Source organism: Bison bison, unplaced genomic scaffold (genome assembly GCF_000754665.1).
Source record: "Bison bison bison isolate TAMUID 2011002044 unplaced genomic scaffold, Bison_UMD1.0 scf7180017864197, whole genome shotgun sequence".
NCBI classification, from domain to species: Eukaryota; Metazoa; Chordata; class Mammalia; order Artiodactyla; family Bovidae; genus Bison; species Bison bison.
In genome coordinates, this window is record NW_011494769.1 from 1,398,435 (window position 1) to 1,411,597 (window position 13,163).

The following is a 13,163-nucleotide window of genomic DNA, read 5'->3' on the forward strand; positions in this document are numbered from 1 at the left end:
TTTGCTGAAAAAGGTCCATCTAGTCAAAGCTATGGTTTTTCCAGTAGTCATGTATGAATGTGAGAGTTGGACTATAAAGAAAGCTGAGTGCTGAAGAATTGATGCTTTTGATCTGTGGTGTTGGAGACTCTTAAGAGTCCCTTGGACTGCAAGGAGGTCCAATCAGTCCATCCTAAAGGAAATCAGTCCCGAATATTCATTGGAAGGACTGATGCTGAAGCTGAAACTCCAATATTTTGGCCACCTGCTGTGAAGAGCTGACTCATTGGAAAAGACCCTGATGCTGGGAAAGATTGAAGATGGGAGAAGAAGGGGGCCACAGAGGATGAGATGGTTGGATGGCATCACTGATTCAATGGACATGAGTTTAAATAAACTCCTGGAGTTGGTGATAGACAGGGAAGCCTGGAGTGCTGCAGTCCATGGGGTCACAGAGTCAGATACGACTGAGTGACTGAACTGAACTGATTTTGTAAAAATTGCAAGAAGGAGCCATTTTTCTTACTCTTTGATTACAAGATGTGACTTTGGCTAGAAATTTATTAACCAAAATAATTCTACTGAACAGAAGTTCGCCTCTATATAATTATTTCAGATATTCTCCAGTATGTTATAATAAGACCCAGCTTGGAATGCTTTTGACTCTTAGTCAAATCAGAGTTTTAAAGGTAGAGGTTTTGCTTCTATAGAATAGTCTAGCATAGTGCTGTCCTTGTGACATTGTAGGAATACAAAGAAAATCATAAAATTGCAGTTTTTATGAAGAAAAAATTCAATGAGGTGATATATGTGTGCATGCATATGTGCTCAGTCTTGTCCAACTCTTTAAGATCCTTTGGACTGTAACCTCCCAGGCTCCTCTGTCCATAGGATTTTTCAGGCAAGAATACTGGAGTGGGTTGCCATTCCCTTCTCCAGAGATCTTCCCAAGCTAGGGGTCGAACCTACATTTCCTGTATCTCCTGCATTGCAGCCAGATTCTTTACCAATTGAGCCATCGAGGGAAGGTGATATGTAAACTCTCTTACTTTCACTACTTTCTGCTTATCATTGTCTTTTCCTTTTAACTTAGACCTACTCTTTGACCATGAAATGATTTTCTTTCTTGTCAAGGCTTATCCTCCTCATTTATCCTCAAGCCCATGTCTTCATCCTTTGGGGCCTTCCTTCATCTATTGTTCCTTACTTTATCCCATCTTTCACTTGTATCATCAATAGCTCCCTCTTCGCTACTACTTTTTTCTCAGCCTAAAAACATGCTCAAGTTTCCTCTGTCTTAAAAAAACAAAAACAAAAGTAACCACGAAGTCAAAGCCTTGTACAGGTTATTATTTATTGCCTTCTCTTAACTATCTGCCTATCTCTTGCTTTTTGCAGTATATTTTGGTGTTCTATTACTTTGCTAAAACTACTATCTAAAGCTGTTCTTCTAATCTCCCCTTCTAGTTGGTTTCTTTTTCAGTTTCTTTGCAGAATTTTCTATTCTCCTGAGTTCCTCATTCTTGATGCTTTCTGATCTCTTTCTACTCTATTCTGTTCTGATATTACTGCTAGATTCATCTTTCTTAAGTTTAATCCTGGACATATTACTTTCCTGATCAAAACTCATCAGTGGTTTCTCATTTTTTTTATGAAGTTAGCATTAATTTCCTACCAATCTGGATTCATTTTTTTTTATGATGTGGCATCACTTCATACATCCTTATACACATCTAAAAAAGAAAGTCGTTTTTCCCTTTGTGCGCGTTAGCAAGTTTCCCAGTCTTATATAATGCTTCTCCTCTTGTGTTTCCCTTTTCTTAATCTCTGCTTGTTGAGATCTTACCCTTTATGAGAGTTTCAAAAGCTTCTCCTGAAGGATTTTCTGATCCTGCACATCTAATGTACTTTCTCCTTTCTTTGACCTCTGACCTTTTGTTTGATGTCTATTGAATGGATCTCTTTCTGCTTTGTATTGTAGTCATTTAGTTGTGACTCCTGTACTCCTACTCCCGCTGTGTTTAAATTCTTTGAAGAAAAATTCCTTCAGGGAGAGAAGAGCTAGGAAGCGGTTGCAGACCTACCCTTGTGTTTGTATCTTCTATCCGAAGAACAGTGACACTGCTCCAACCTAGGGTGGGTAGGAGGTGGACAGGCAGGCACTAAAGTGTCCAAAATCACATGGGAGAGACAGAATTCAGAACTACCTAGGCCTGAATGAGCAGTGGGAGGGACCAGTAACGGTATCCAAAAGCAGTAACTGTAGCTGAAGGACGACTCCCCAAGAGCCGCTGTGGTCTTCGTGAGTAGAGGACCCACCTGTTAGAAAGCCATGGTCTAGGAGGGAGGGAGCCAGGAAGTAGATATCCCGACCCTTTCCCCATTCTGCCTTCTAACCTGGTGCCACAGTGGCTAAACCTAGTGGTAGAGTGCAGGGGAGCTTGTTGATGTTGCTGCTGCTGCTGCTAAGTCGCTTCAGTCATGTCCGACTCTGTGCGACCCCATAGACGGCAGCCCACCAGGCTCCCCCGTCCCTGGGATTCTCCAGGCAAGAACACTGGAGTGGGTTGCCATTTCCTTCTCCAATGCATGAAAGTGAAAAGTGAAAGTGAAGTCGCTCAGTTGTGTCCGACTCTTAGCAACCCCATGGACTGAAGCCCACCAGGCTCCTGTCCATGGGATTTTCCAGATGAGACTGAGTCCAAAAAAGTCAGTCTCCTGGTGCTTAAATTGGTGTGTAAAAGGACAGAGTGTGAATCTGTATGGAGAGGGACAATTTCCAGTTAAAAAATGGAAGTTATAGATAATCTATCTTGGTAATATCGGACTCAGATGGAGTCACAGGGCATGTCTGGGCCAATGACTGAGCAAAAAAAAGATTTTGCATTGGCATTTTAGGCCCAGAATCAATTAGGAAATCTACAGTAAACAGACAGAATGACTGCAGCTAATTCTTGGATCTAATTTTAGGCATTGGTGAAATAATGTCATGAGCATTGACTAGCATCTGCTAAAGGCAATAATTTCCTATTATGATGAGGCACTACAGATCTTTCCCTTTGGGGTAGAGAAAAATCATGTACTTGCTTACTGGAAAAAGAGTCAGGGAAGAAATCAGCCCAGCAGTGTTGTTTTGGAGAGACTGGCTGCCTGGAGTTTGCTAGAGGAAATGAAAGACCTGAAGACTTACCAGGGAACAAAGTGCTTTCACAGTGGGCACAAGCAGAGAAGGTCACTTGGTAGACCAGATTAAGATGTATAATTTAGTGTGTGGCATCTGCAGAGCTGCTGTGTTTTAGTCAAAGCAGAGTGAGGCAGTGCTGCTTGAAATAGGTCTATGAACTCAGCATGGAATTGTGTATAATCCCACTTCATAGTCCTTTATTTTTTTTTAATTTTATTTATTTTATTTTTGGCTACGCTGGGTCTTCGTTTTGCTTTGCAAAGGCTTTTTCTCGTTGCTGTAAGTGAGGGCTGTTCTTCGTTGTGGTGCACAGGCTTCTCACTGCAGTGACTTCTCTTGTGATGGAGCTCAGGCTCTAGAAGGTGCAGTCTTCAGTAGTCATAGTACATGGGCTTAGATGCTCTGTGGCATGTGGGATCTTCTGAGACCGAACCCATGTTCTCTCCATTGGCAGGCAGATTCTTATCCACTGCACCACCAGGGAAGTCCCTTTCCTTGTATTTTGCTTTTTTTCTTTTTTCCACTCCTAAGACTTACAGTTCCTTTTCTCTGGCTTCTCAGATGGAAAATACATGAAATGATCCGACATTGTACTGTACTCTGACTTGTTAATGGATTGTCCCAGAGACGCTTTTGCCCTGCTCAGAAGCCTTCTTTTGATGTGGAGCATCCTGGAGTGCTGAGGTTGAAGTTCATTTGTTCAAGGCAGACTTCTGCAAAAAGGAAGCAGTTTGTAGTTTTTTGGTCATCTTGTAGGTATCACCAAGTAGTATTTTTGGTTAGTGGATTGGAAGCTTAGAAATTAAATTTCTCGTGTTACAGAGGACCTAAAATTTGAAGGAAGAAAGAACATGAGGTATGTTTATCCAGATCCAGACACTGGCAGGGATACTAGACTGATGGCTGAATTCTGATAGTCTGTTCTTGACTGAGAGAGGGAGATTTAGGGAGAACCACAGATAGTTACTCCATGCTCCAAAAGCAGTTCTATAATTATTCACTGATGATAGTAGGGGATGTACACAATGAGTTTTTTTGATAAAAATAATTTCAAACTGTGGAAGAGAATGGGGAAGTAAGTTTGAAAATGTTTGTATTTCTTTGCAACAATCTATCTTAAATTTGGATGTTCCAATGATTCTAAAATTCATCCTTGGACCAGAAAACATGAAATTATCTTTTCTTTTCCATGAGTTTCCTCTAAGATGCACTGTGGTTGCCAAATTCAAGCAAGTTGGATTGTCTTTGTGCCACTAGGATATCAAAACGTGTGTTCTTGTGCACTCAGTGGAAGTACTTGTTCTTTTCAACGAATTCTCCCTTATTATTAAACTATTGTTCTCAGTCCCTACCTTCCACTGCAGATAATGTTTTTTGCCTGAAATTTTTTGTTAAATGATAAGGCCCAGAGAGAGAAGAAATAGGAACACCTTCTCTATGATCATTGGAAGCTCAGGAATTCTGAACACATGGTATGAACATTTAAATCTGGATTTGGACCCCCAGAATCTGGTAGAATAATATTTCATCTTGGAAGCAGCAACACCTCTGTGACGCTAAAAAAAATTTTTTTTCAGGACTCTAAGAATGAAACTCTTCTCTTTGACAATTCATGGGGACTTCTTTTTGCCAAGTATCCTGCCATGCACCACAGCCAGTGTTGAGATCTATAACCTCAAAGTCACACCTTTCATTTTCTATGCCCTATGTTTTGATCCCTGGTTGAAATGGTCTCCATCATGGTATGATACCATGTGATTTTTACTATTTTTATGGTATTTCTCTGCAAAAGAAATGTAGTAAAGATAATTGTAGAGGAAAATGTAGCAGGTCTTTGAGAAGGGATGATAGATAAAGCTGAAACTAAGAATTTATGGATGCAACTGGATATGTGACTTCTGTTACTCTCAGAGAAGGGAGAAAGAAACTTTTGCCATTAATAGGATTGGGTTGGCCAAAAGTTCAATCTGTATTACAGGTTTTTCCATAACACCTTACCAATATTATGGAAACCCTATGGTTTAATATAGCTTTAGCTTCTGAGATGTGGGTTTTAGTTTGGCTACACTGATTGAAAGATTTAAATCTAGAGTTTATAAACTTACAATAAAAGCATAATAATTTAGACTACTGAACTTTAGTTTATTTAGATACAAAATTTGGGAGTTAACTTACTTCTTATCTCTTTCCAGCCTCTTTTGCAGTTTCTTTTTCCTCCGTTTATTCCTTTAATATCTGTGTTCCCAGTGCTATACTCTGTAACCGTTTCTCAGTCTGCATACTCTCCTTGAGTAACTTCATCCAAACCCATGACCCATCCAAACTCCATACTGTTTGCATCCTGGTTCTTTGTATTGCTGAGTAGTTTTGAGTTGCATCCTGAATATTTGGAATATTATACACTCTGAGTAATGTTTTCCCCTTTTCAGGCAGCCAACCTGGTTTAGTTCAAGCTGAAAGTTCCAATCAGTCTTCTGTTGGTTGTGGTTTTAATGTCAACATTCAGAGCTTTTTCAGTGTTCTTTGGGGCTTTCCCATGCACATGCTACCCAGTTGCACCTGTAGGAGGGTAGCATGCAGGATCCTAGTTTCCTGCTGTTGCTGCCAAGTCGCTTCAGCCGTGTCCGACTCTGTGCGACCCCATAGACGGCAGCCCACCAGGCTCTGCCATCCCTGGGATTCTCTAGGCAACTGGGGATCAAATTGGGACCCCAGCATTGAAAGAATGGAGTCTTAACCACTGAACCACCAGGGAAGTCCTGGAGCTCTATCTCTTAGTCCAAAGGTCTGTCTGTTAGTTTTTTGTTTATTTTCTTTCCCAAAGTCTTTTGAATGCTGCTTAGGATCAGGTCCCAGACTGTAGCCCACCAGGCTCCTCTGCCCATGGGATTCTCCAGGCAAGAATGCTAGAATGGGTTGCCATTTCCTTCTCCAGGGGATCTTCCAGACCCAGGGATCCAATCTGGGTCCCCCACATTGCAGGCAGATTCTTTACCATCTGAGCCACTAGGGAAGCCCTATAACTCTAGTCTTAGCCCTTGTTCGTCTAGTCTCCACTTTGCTTCTGCAGTGATCTTTCTATAATACAAATCTAAATAAGCAGCATGCCTTGCTTAGGATTCTTTAATGATTCGCTATGGCTCCTGGGATGTTCCGGCTCCTTAGCCTGTGTTCAGTACAGTCTTTTAACACACGTCTAGTCCCCAGTGCCCAGATTGGAGAAAATATAGTTTCCCAAGAGCATGGAACAAATTCCTGTTTCTGTTTTTTTTTCCCCTCTCTCTGTTCTGCGCCTCCCTGGCCTTAGACATGGGCACCAAAAAGAGCATTCTGTATTGAAATTTCTATGTGTAAGTGGTTTTTTTTTTTTTTTTAAATAGTAGCTTTATGCCTTGAATTGTGGTTTTATTGCTATAAAATCCAATCTCATAATTTCCTAAAACTTGGCTTTAGTTTCCTAACCATGACTAATATACATAATACTAACCATGACATTTTCTCCATGTGTATAATCAAGACTTATAAAGACAAGGAGAAAAAAGTAGTTAACCCTATAAAAGAGCACTGTATGTCTATAATTTTCACAAAAGATACAGCCTTCATATGAGTCTGTTCATCTTTATTTTCTGTATTAGAATTTTTAAGAGTTCTACTTGACAGGTACAGTTGCAATGAGTTTCTGGTGCCCTGACCCTGAATTATATTGCTTAAGGGACAGCCTTAGAGAACAGCATTTTGTCTGATCAGACATGCCAAAACATGAGTTGTAAAAGTAGTGAGATATATTTGAAGAAATAATGTGAGTAATACCAAGCTAGCAAAATAAAGGAACTCTTCTATTCAAATTTCTTGAAAAATTAGTTCAGCATTAGAAGGCAGTGAATAAGGAACCACTTTAACCTACAAAGCCGTGAAATGACACAGATCTAGGTTTTATTCTTCCTTCTTTTGAGCCATATGGCCTTAGACCAGGTCCTTAATCTCTCTGAATTTTAATTTCTTCATCTGTAAAAGGGAAATATATTTGTTAAATGAGATAGCAAAATAAAAGTGTGCACACGTGTATATTCAATATATACATAAAATTCCCTCTCAGGGCATAGACTTTTAAAATAGGCAGTCATGGTTTCATCTGAAATCATAGCATGAACTTTGTGCTGCTACTTTGAACAGATTATGCTGCTGCTGCTAAGTCACTTCAATCGTGTCCAACTCTGTGCGACCCCAGAGATGGCAGCCCACCAGGTTCCCCTGTCCCTGGGATTCTCCAGGCAAGAACACTGGAGTGGGTTGCCATTTCCTTCTCCAGTGCATGAAAGTGAAAAGTGAAAGTGAAGTTGCTCAGTCATTCCCGACTCTTAGCGACCCCATGGACTTTGCAGCCCACCAGGCTCCTCTGTCCATGGATTTTCCAGGCAAGAGTACTGGAGTGGGGTGCCATTGCCTTCTCCGTGAACAGATTACATATATATATTAAAAAAAAATTTGACTCTTCCCCTTCTCCCACATCACACACTTGTTCTAATCCAGGGAAATTGAGAGGGTAAGAACTAGAGGAGAGTGATGCTTGAAGGCAAAACAAGACCTTTCCCGTCTTTGTGCAACTTAGAATAATAGCACTTCCACAGCTTCACTTCAGTGCTTTTGACAGTTCCTAAGTTGAACTCAGTGCTCAGCATCATGAAGAGTGGGTATTGGCAGCTATGCGGTTGCTTTTATAACTGGTTGTTTATGACTGTTTTACCACTTCTGAATAAAAAAATCACCTCCAAAGGGTGTTCTTAGATATATTCAGAGAGTTTGTACTATTAAGTATTAAGAATCTATATACACAGGCACCTTTAAGAAAGGCCAGGAATGAACATTTTAGACAAGTTTTAGGCAGTGGCACCCCACTCCAGTACTCTTGCCTGGAAAATCCCATGGACGGAGGAGCCTGATAGGCTGCAGTCCATGGGGTCGCTAAGAGTCGGACACGACTGAGCGACTTCACTTTCACTTTTCACTTTCATGCATTGGAGAAGGAAATGGCAACCCACTCCAGTGTTCTTGCCTGGAGAATCCCAGGGACAGGGGAGCCTGGTGGGCTGCCGTCTCTGCGGTCACACAGAGTCAGACACGACTGAAGCGACTTAGCAGCAGCAGCAGCAGCAGCAGAGATATTATAGTTGAATGAGAACAATCCCATAGAAAGCCGTGAGAGAGGCAAGGCCTCAGCTGGCCTCCCATTTCTTCTTTGCTTCCTCTCTTCTTGCCCTTTAACCCCTATGAGTACCCCAAGTCCTTCTGGAACTTCTGGGTTGACCAGATGGTTACTTTTTTTCTTTTTTTTTCTTTTTACCTTCATTTTATCCTTCTTATTTTCATATGTCTTCAGTAAGGAGTCTCTGTTAAAAGGATCTTCCTCCTTTCTCTCTTCCTACACTCAAAATGTAGTTTTATGTACCGACCTGAGATGTCACTGAAGATATCAATGGTTAATAAATGGCTATTGTGTTACCCTTCCCAGGGGATTTGTTTTTAAGCTTGGAAGTCCTGAAGACTGGGCAGTGCCTTCATTTGAGAAATGAAGTATCATAATATAGAATTCTAAGCTCATGGTTGTGTGGAGGGATGTTAGCCAAAGAGATGCCCCTGGGATACTTCACATCACAGGAGAGAGCAGCTGCCTTCCCCATCAATGTGACATTTCAGCCACTTTGACGGTGAAGTCATTGATTGAAAGTCCATACAGGGCCAGCAATGGCTTACAGATTTTTCCTTTTTCTCTGCCATTCCATTTGACTTCAGATAGGCAAAAAGTAGGAAAACAAAAAAACAAACAAAGAGAACCTGATTAAGATGCCTGAGTTACTTCTTTTAAATTTAAAATTAAGCATTTTCACTTTTAGCTCTTTTAGCAGAATTCATGAATTGTGTCCAGAAGAGACGTCAGATTTGTGGCTAATATCTTTCCTCCATATTTCTTTAAGTTAAATAGAATGTGTGTTAGTTGCTTGTCATGTCTATTTGTGACCCCATGGACAGTAGCCCACCAGGTACTTTGTCCATGGGATTCTCCAAGCAAGAATACTGGAGTGGGTTGCCATTTCCTACTCTAGGGGATCTTCCTGACCCAGGGATGGAACCCAGGTCTCTTGCATTGCAGGCAGATTCTTTACCATCTGATCCATAATCTCAAATCTTAGAAGGTGCTTCTTGGGGAGTAAAAAGGTTTGACTCATTTTTGCAAAGTAACCTTCCAAATCCGAGTTACTAAAGTGGCTATGTTTTCTAAGGATCTCAAAGACCTCTCTCCTCAGGATTTCTGGGAGGTATGTTACCTCTGTTTTATAGAAGAACCTAAACAAAACCTTGAGAAGTTGAGAGACCTGCTTAGGGTATACATTAAGTTCCCACATAGGGCAAAGGAGCAAAGGGACTTTTGTCTTGGGGCTAATATTAGAGCATTCTCCTATTCTCAGCTGTAGAAAAGCTTTGCTAGTCAAGGGTGGGCTGGGAGCGGGGAAGAGGTTACAATCAGCCTTCTGGCTGATGTCTTGAGTTGATTGAGGTCAGCCAGAGAGGAAGGGTAAGACCGGTAATGCTTTGATTTCTGTCGGTATGTGATTCCTGCAGACTGTTAGACTAGCCACTTTCCTCCCGTTTCCCTCACAGGCAGTCTCGTTGCTGGAGATGACTGTCAGCTGCTTTCCCCACACTGCCACCATCACATGCCCCACCACTGAAGCCTCAGAAGCCTGACCACAGACCAGCATCTCCGAGGCATGAATAATTAGGTAGGCATAATGGAAGGCACTCACTGCACCCTCCAATTGCGTAAACCCATTACCGAACTCTGCTACATCAGCTTCTATCTTCCAAGGGGTGAAGTCAGAGGATTTTCGTACAAGGACACTGTAACTCTAGACAGAGCCAGTAAAGGGTTTCATAACTGCTACCAAGTCAGGGAGGGGTCCGACATCCACAGCCTCAGTCTGCAGCCGAACGAACATCCAGGCGACATCTTTTTCAAGCCGACTCCCACGAAAGACATTCTGACTGAGCTGTACAAACTCACTGCTGAAAGGGAGAGACTGCTGGCTGGTCTGCTGAGCTCAGACCACATCCTGGGGATTACGATGGGGAACCAGGAGGGGAAGCTGCCTGAACTCTCTGTGAGCCTGGCCTCCGAGGATGACTGTTTCCAGAGTGCTGGTGACTGGCTGGGGGAGCCCGCCGTGGGCTGTCTCAACAAGAGGAGCTCCCACAGGAACAAAAAGGCCCGGAGGTTTGGTGGAAGGAGAGAGAGCTTTGAGGGGCTCTCTCAAAGCTCCCTGCAGAAGAGGACAAGAAGAAAGGGGCATGGAGGACAGGAACTGGTTCCTCTGCTGGGGAAGGACCAGGTCTATTCCAGCAGTTCCCTTCCTCTCTCTCGAACAAGACCTCATCTTTGGCTTCTGGAGGAGAGAGGCAACTTGCTCCTCAATGGGGCGCTTACTTCATCCCTGCAGAGGAGAGAGAGATGCACCCTAGAGGTCCCCAGGACACTGGATGCTGACTCTGGCTCCGGAAGCATCAAGAAGCCTTCTGAAGATGCGGGGATGGGAAGAGGCGGGCTGCCCCCTGACTGCAGCTCCACGGAGCCAGGGGATGATAGAGCTAGAGAGCTGAAGAGAACCCCTCGCAGGCTGGTGCATCAGCAAACAGGCTTGAGTGAACGTCACAAGGAGCCTGAGAAAGAACCAGAGGCAGAGAGAGGCCGGAGAGAGAAGGCTGCTGAGTGGACTCACAGGAAGAAGCCCGTCTCCAGAGTGGTGGCCAGAGTCCAGGATCTGTCCACTCAGGTACAGCGAGTAGTCAAAACGCATCCTGAGGGTGAGGGAAAGATTGCCCCTGGCCTAGCAGCCCCAGCTGAGTTTATACCAGGCGCAGACTTGCTTACCCTCCCGGGAGCTGAGGCTGGAGCTTGGGGAGCCAGGGACCTGGACAAGGAACAGCAAAGGGATAGGTCATGGCAGCCATCAGCTGGGGAATGCCCCCCAGCCAGCACTGAGGGGGCTGTGAACAAGGTCCTCCTGAAGGTGATAGAGAGCGAGAAGTTAGATGATGCCGCTGAAGGCAAACGGCTGGGCTTTCCCTTTGGCACGATTGGTGCCCACACCCTCCCAGAAACCAGGAGCAGGAGGGGAGCTGGGCTTGGAAGAGGCAGCCGTAAAACCTTGTTTCTGGATCTGCCCCGTGGTGGCGTGGACCCTGGAAGTGATGAGAAAAGGCTGCCCCCACCAGCGCTGGCTGCTCTTGGCACAGTAATTAATAATTCAGCCTTTCCACCCAGCACGCGCAAACGGATGTCACCTGTTCCCTCACCTCTCTCTCCAAGGCTCCCCAGCCCTCAGCAGCATCACAGGATCCTCCGGCTCTCCTCACTGCCTGGAGAGGGGGAAGCCGCTCTTGATGACTCTCTTTCTGGAAGGAGCTGTGCTTTCTCTGGGTCCCTCTCTGCAGACACCTTGGAGCCACCATCCTCTGCCAAGGTCACGGAGACCAAAGGGGCCAGCTCGACCTCCCTCAGAGTGGGCCAACCTCGGTTGGTGCCCGGGGAACCTTTGGAAAAGACCTTGGGGCCCGGGAGGACCACAGCTCAGCCCCAGCACCAGTCACCTCCAGGTTAGTCCCGGTTTAAAATGCTTTACATGTGTTCACGGGCGACCCACAGGTAATCTGATTGTGCTATTCAGAGACTGGCTAATTAACAATGAATTGATATTCCTTGGCCAAGTCAATTCACCTTGTAACAGTACAGCTGGGAGTGTTATTAAGGAGTGTGGAGGTGGTGTTGACTTATGGGGTTAGGGGTGTAGTTGCTTCTAGAAGCAATATTTTGTAAATGCCTTAAATTTTTTCGTTTGTTTTGGCATGCTCTAAAGCTGCCTCCATGGTTGCTGAACATAGGACTCTCAAAGGAAACAGGACTGGGCAGAAAGAGGTAGCAACTTGTCACTGCCTTTGATGCTAATTGGCCCCTTGACCTAAATTCTGCTCTTCACTCTGCTGGGGTAGCCTGGATTTGTTGGGATTCTCTAAGAGTGGAAGCATACTGTGTCTTTGCTCCTCTATTGTCAGAGGTTTCAGGGTTCGGTTTTGCTTCTTTATAGTGATCTCTTTTGTAAGTGGTCTAATTTTACAACAAAAACTTTTTTTTTAATACTAGAAGAGGGATGAATTCCTTCTAACTTGAAGAAACTTGGTTCAGATGTTCTGGTTTTTTTTTTAAGTCTTTTTTTTATTTCTCAAATAAGCACAAAATAATGTTTATCCTGAAGTTATGTTTTATATATGAGTTTTTGCTGTTACTGGTATAACATCATGTCTTATGCAGAAGGTGCTAAAGAGCTAATTTGGCTTGTATGTTTCATGTGATTTAAAATTTTACATGAAAATAGTTCTGGTGGTTCTATAAGTGGGTTCAATAAGACCCCAAAAGACAGTTTATTAAGTGCCACTCCTGTATTCACACAATGTTCTGGTCCAGTGCGGCCAGGTGCTCAGGGTATTGCATGCCTTTGTGTAGGTAATAGGTTCTTTTTCAGTAGTCATTTCACAGCACATGGTCAATGCTTTGTTTAGGCTTGTAATGTAACATAGAGTCACGTAAAGGTTAGAGGAAACATCATGTGAAATTTCTGAGATAAAAATATCTATCTAGGAAGGAGGAATTTAAAAAGCTTCTGTTCATTTTGAACTCTTGCCATTTTATAAATTTCTCTAAATCACTGATCCGGGGTGTGATTCTTTAAAGTGTAGTAAATGTTCTTCATTTTGTGTTTGTGGTATACTGCTCTTGGTTTGATGAAACTTGCTACTTCCTAATAGAACCAAACTGCTTCATCAGCAGAGTCGTAGAATTGTAGATTCTATGTAGATCATGTGTCATAGAACACTAGTGATGAAAATCCTTTCTCTGTGTGAATGCTGGAGCCTTTGAAATACTGGGAAAGGAAGCTCTCTGCAATTATTA

The 13,163-nt window shown here is 43.2% G+C and overlaps 1 protein-coding gene across 1 annotated transcript in view; it reads left to right on the forward strand.

Annotated features, from left to right (window-relative positions):
- The window catches only part of LOC104991625 (formin-1-like), a 42,567-nt gene extending 30,750 nt beyond the window's left edge, over positions 1–11,817 (forward strand). The window contains exon 5 of the mRNA XM_010844176.1: positions 9,821–11,817. Within this exon, the coding sequence (XP_010842478.1) occupies positions 9,952–11,817 (1,866 nt within the window). The 5' untranslated portion in view covers positions 9,821–9,951. The remainder of the gene's footprint in view (positions 1–9,820) is intronic.
- The last annotated feature ends 1,346 nt before the right edge of the window (positions 11,818–13,163 follow it).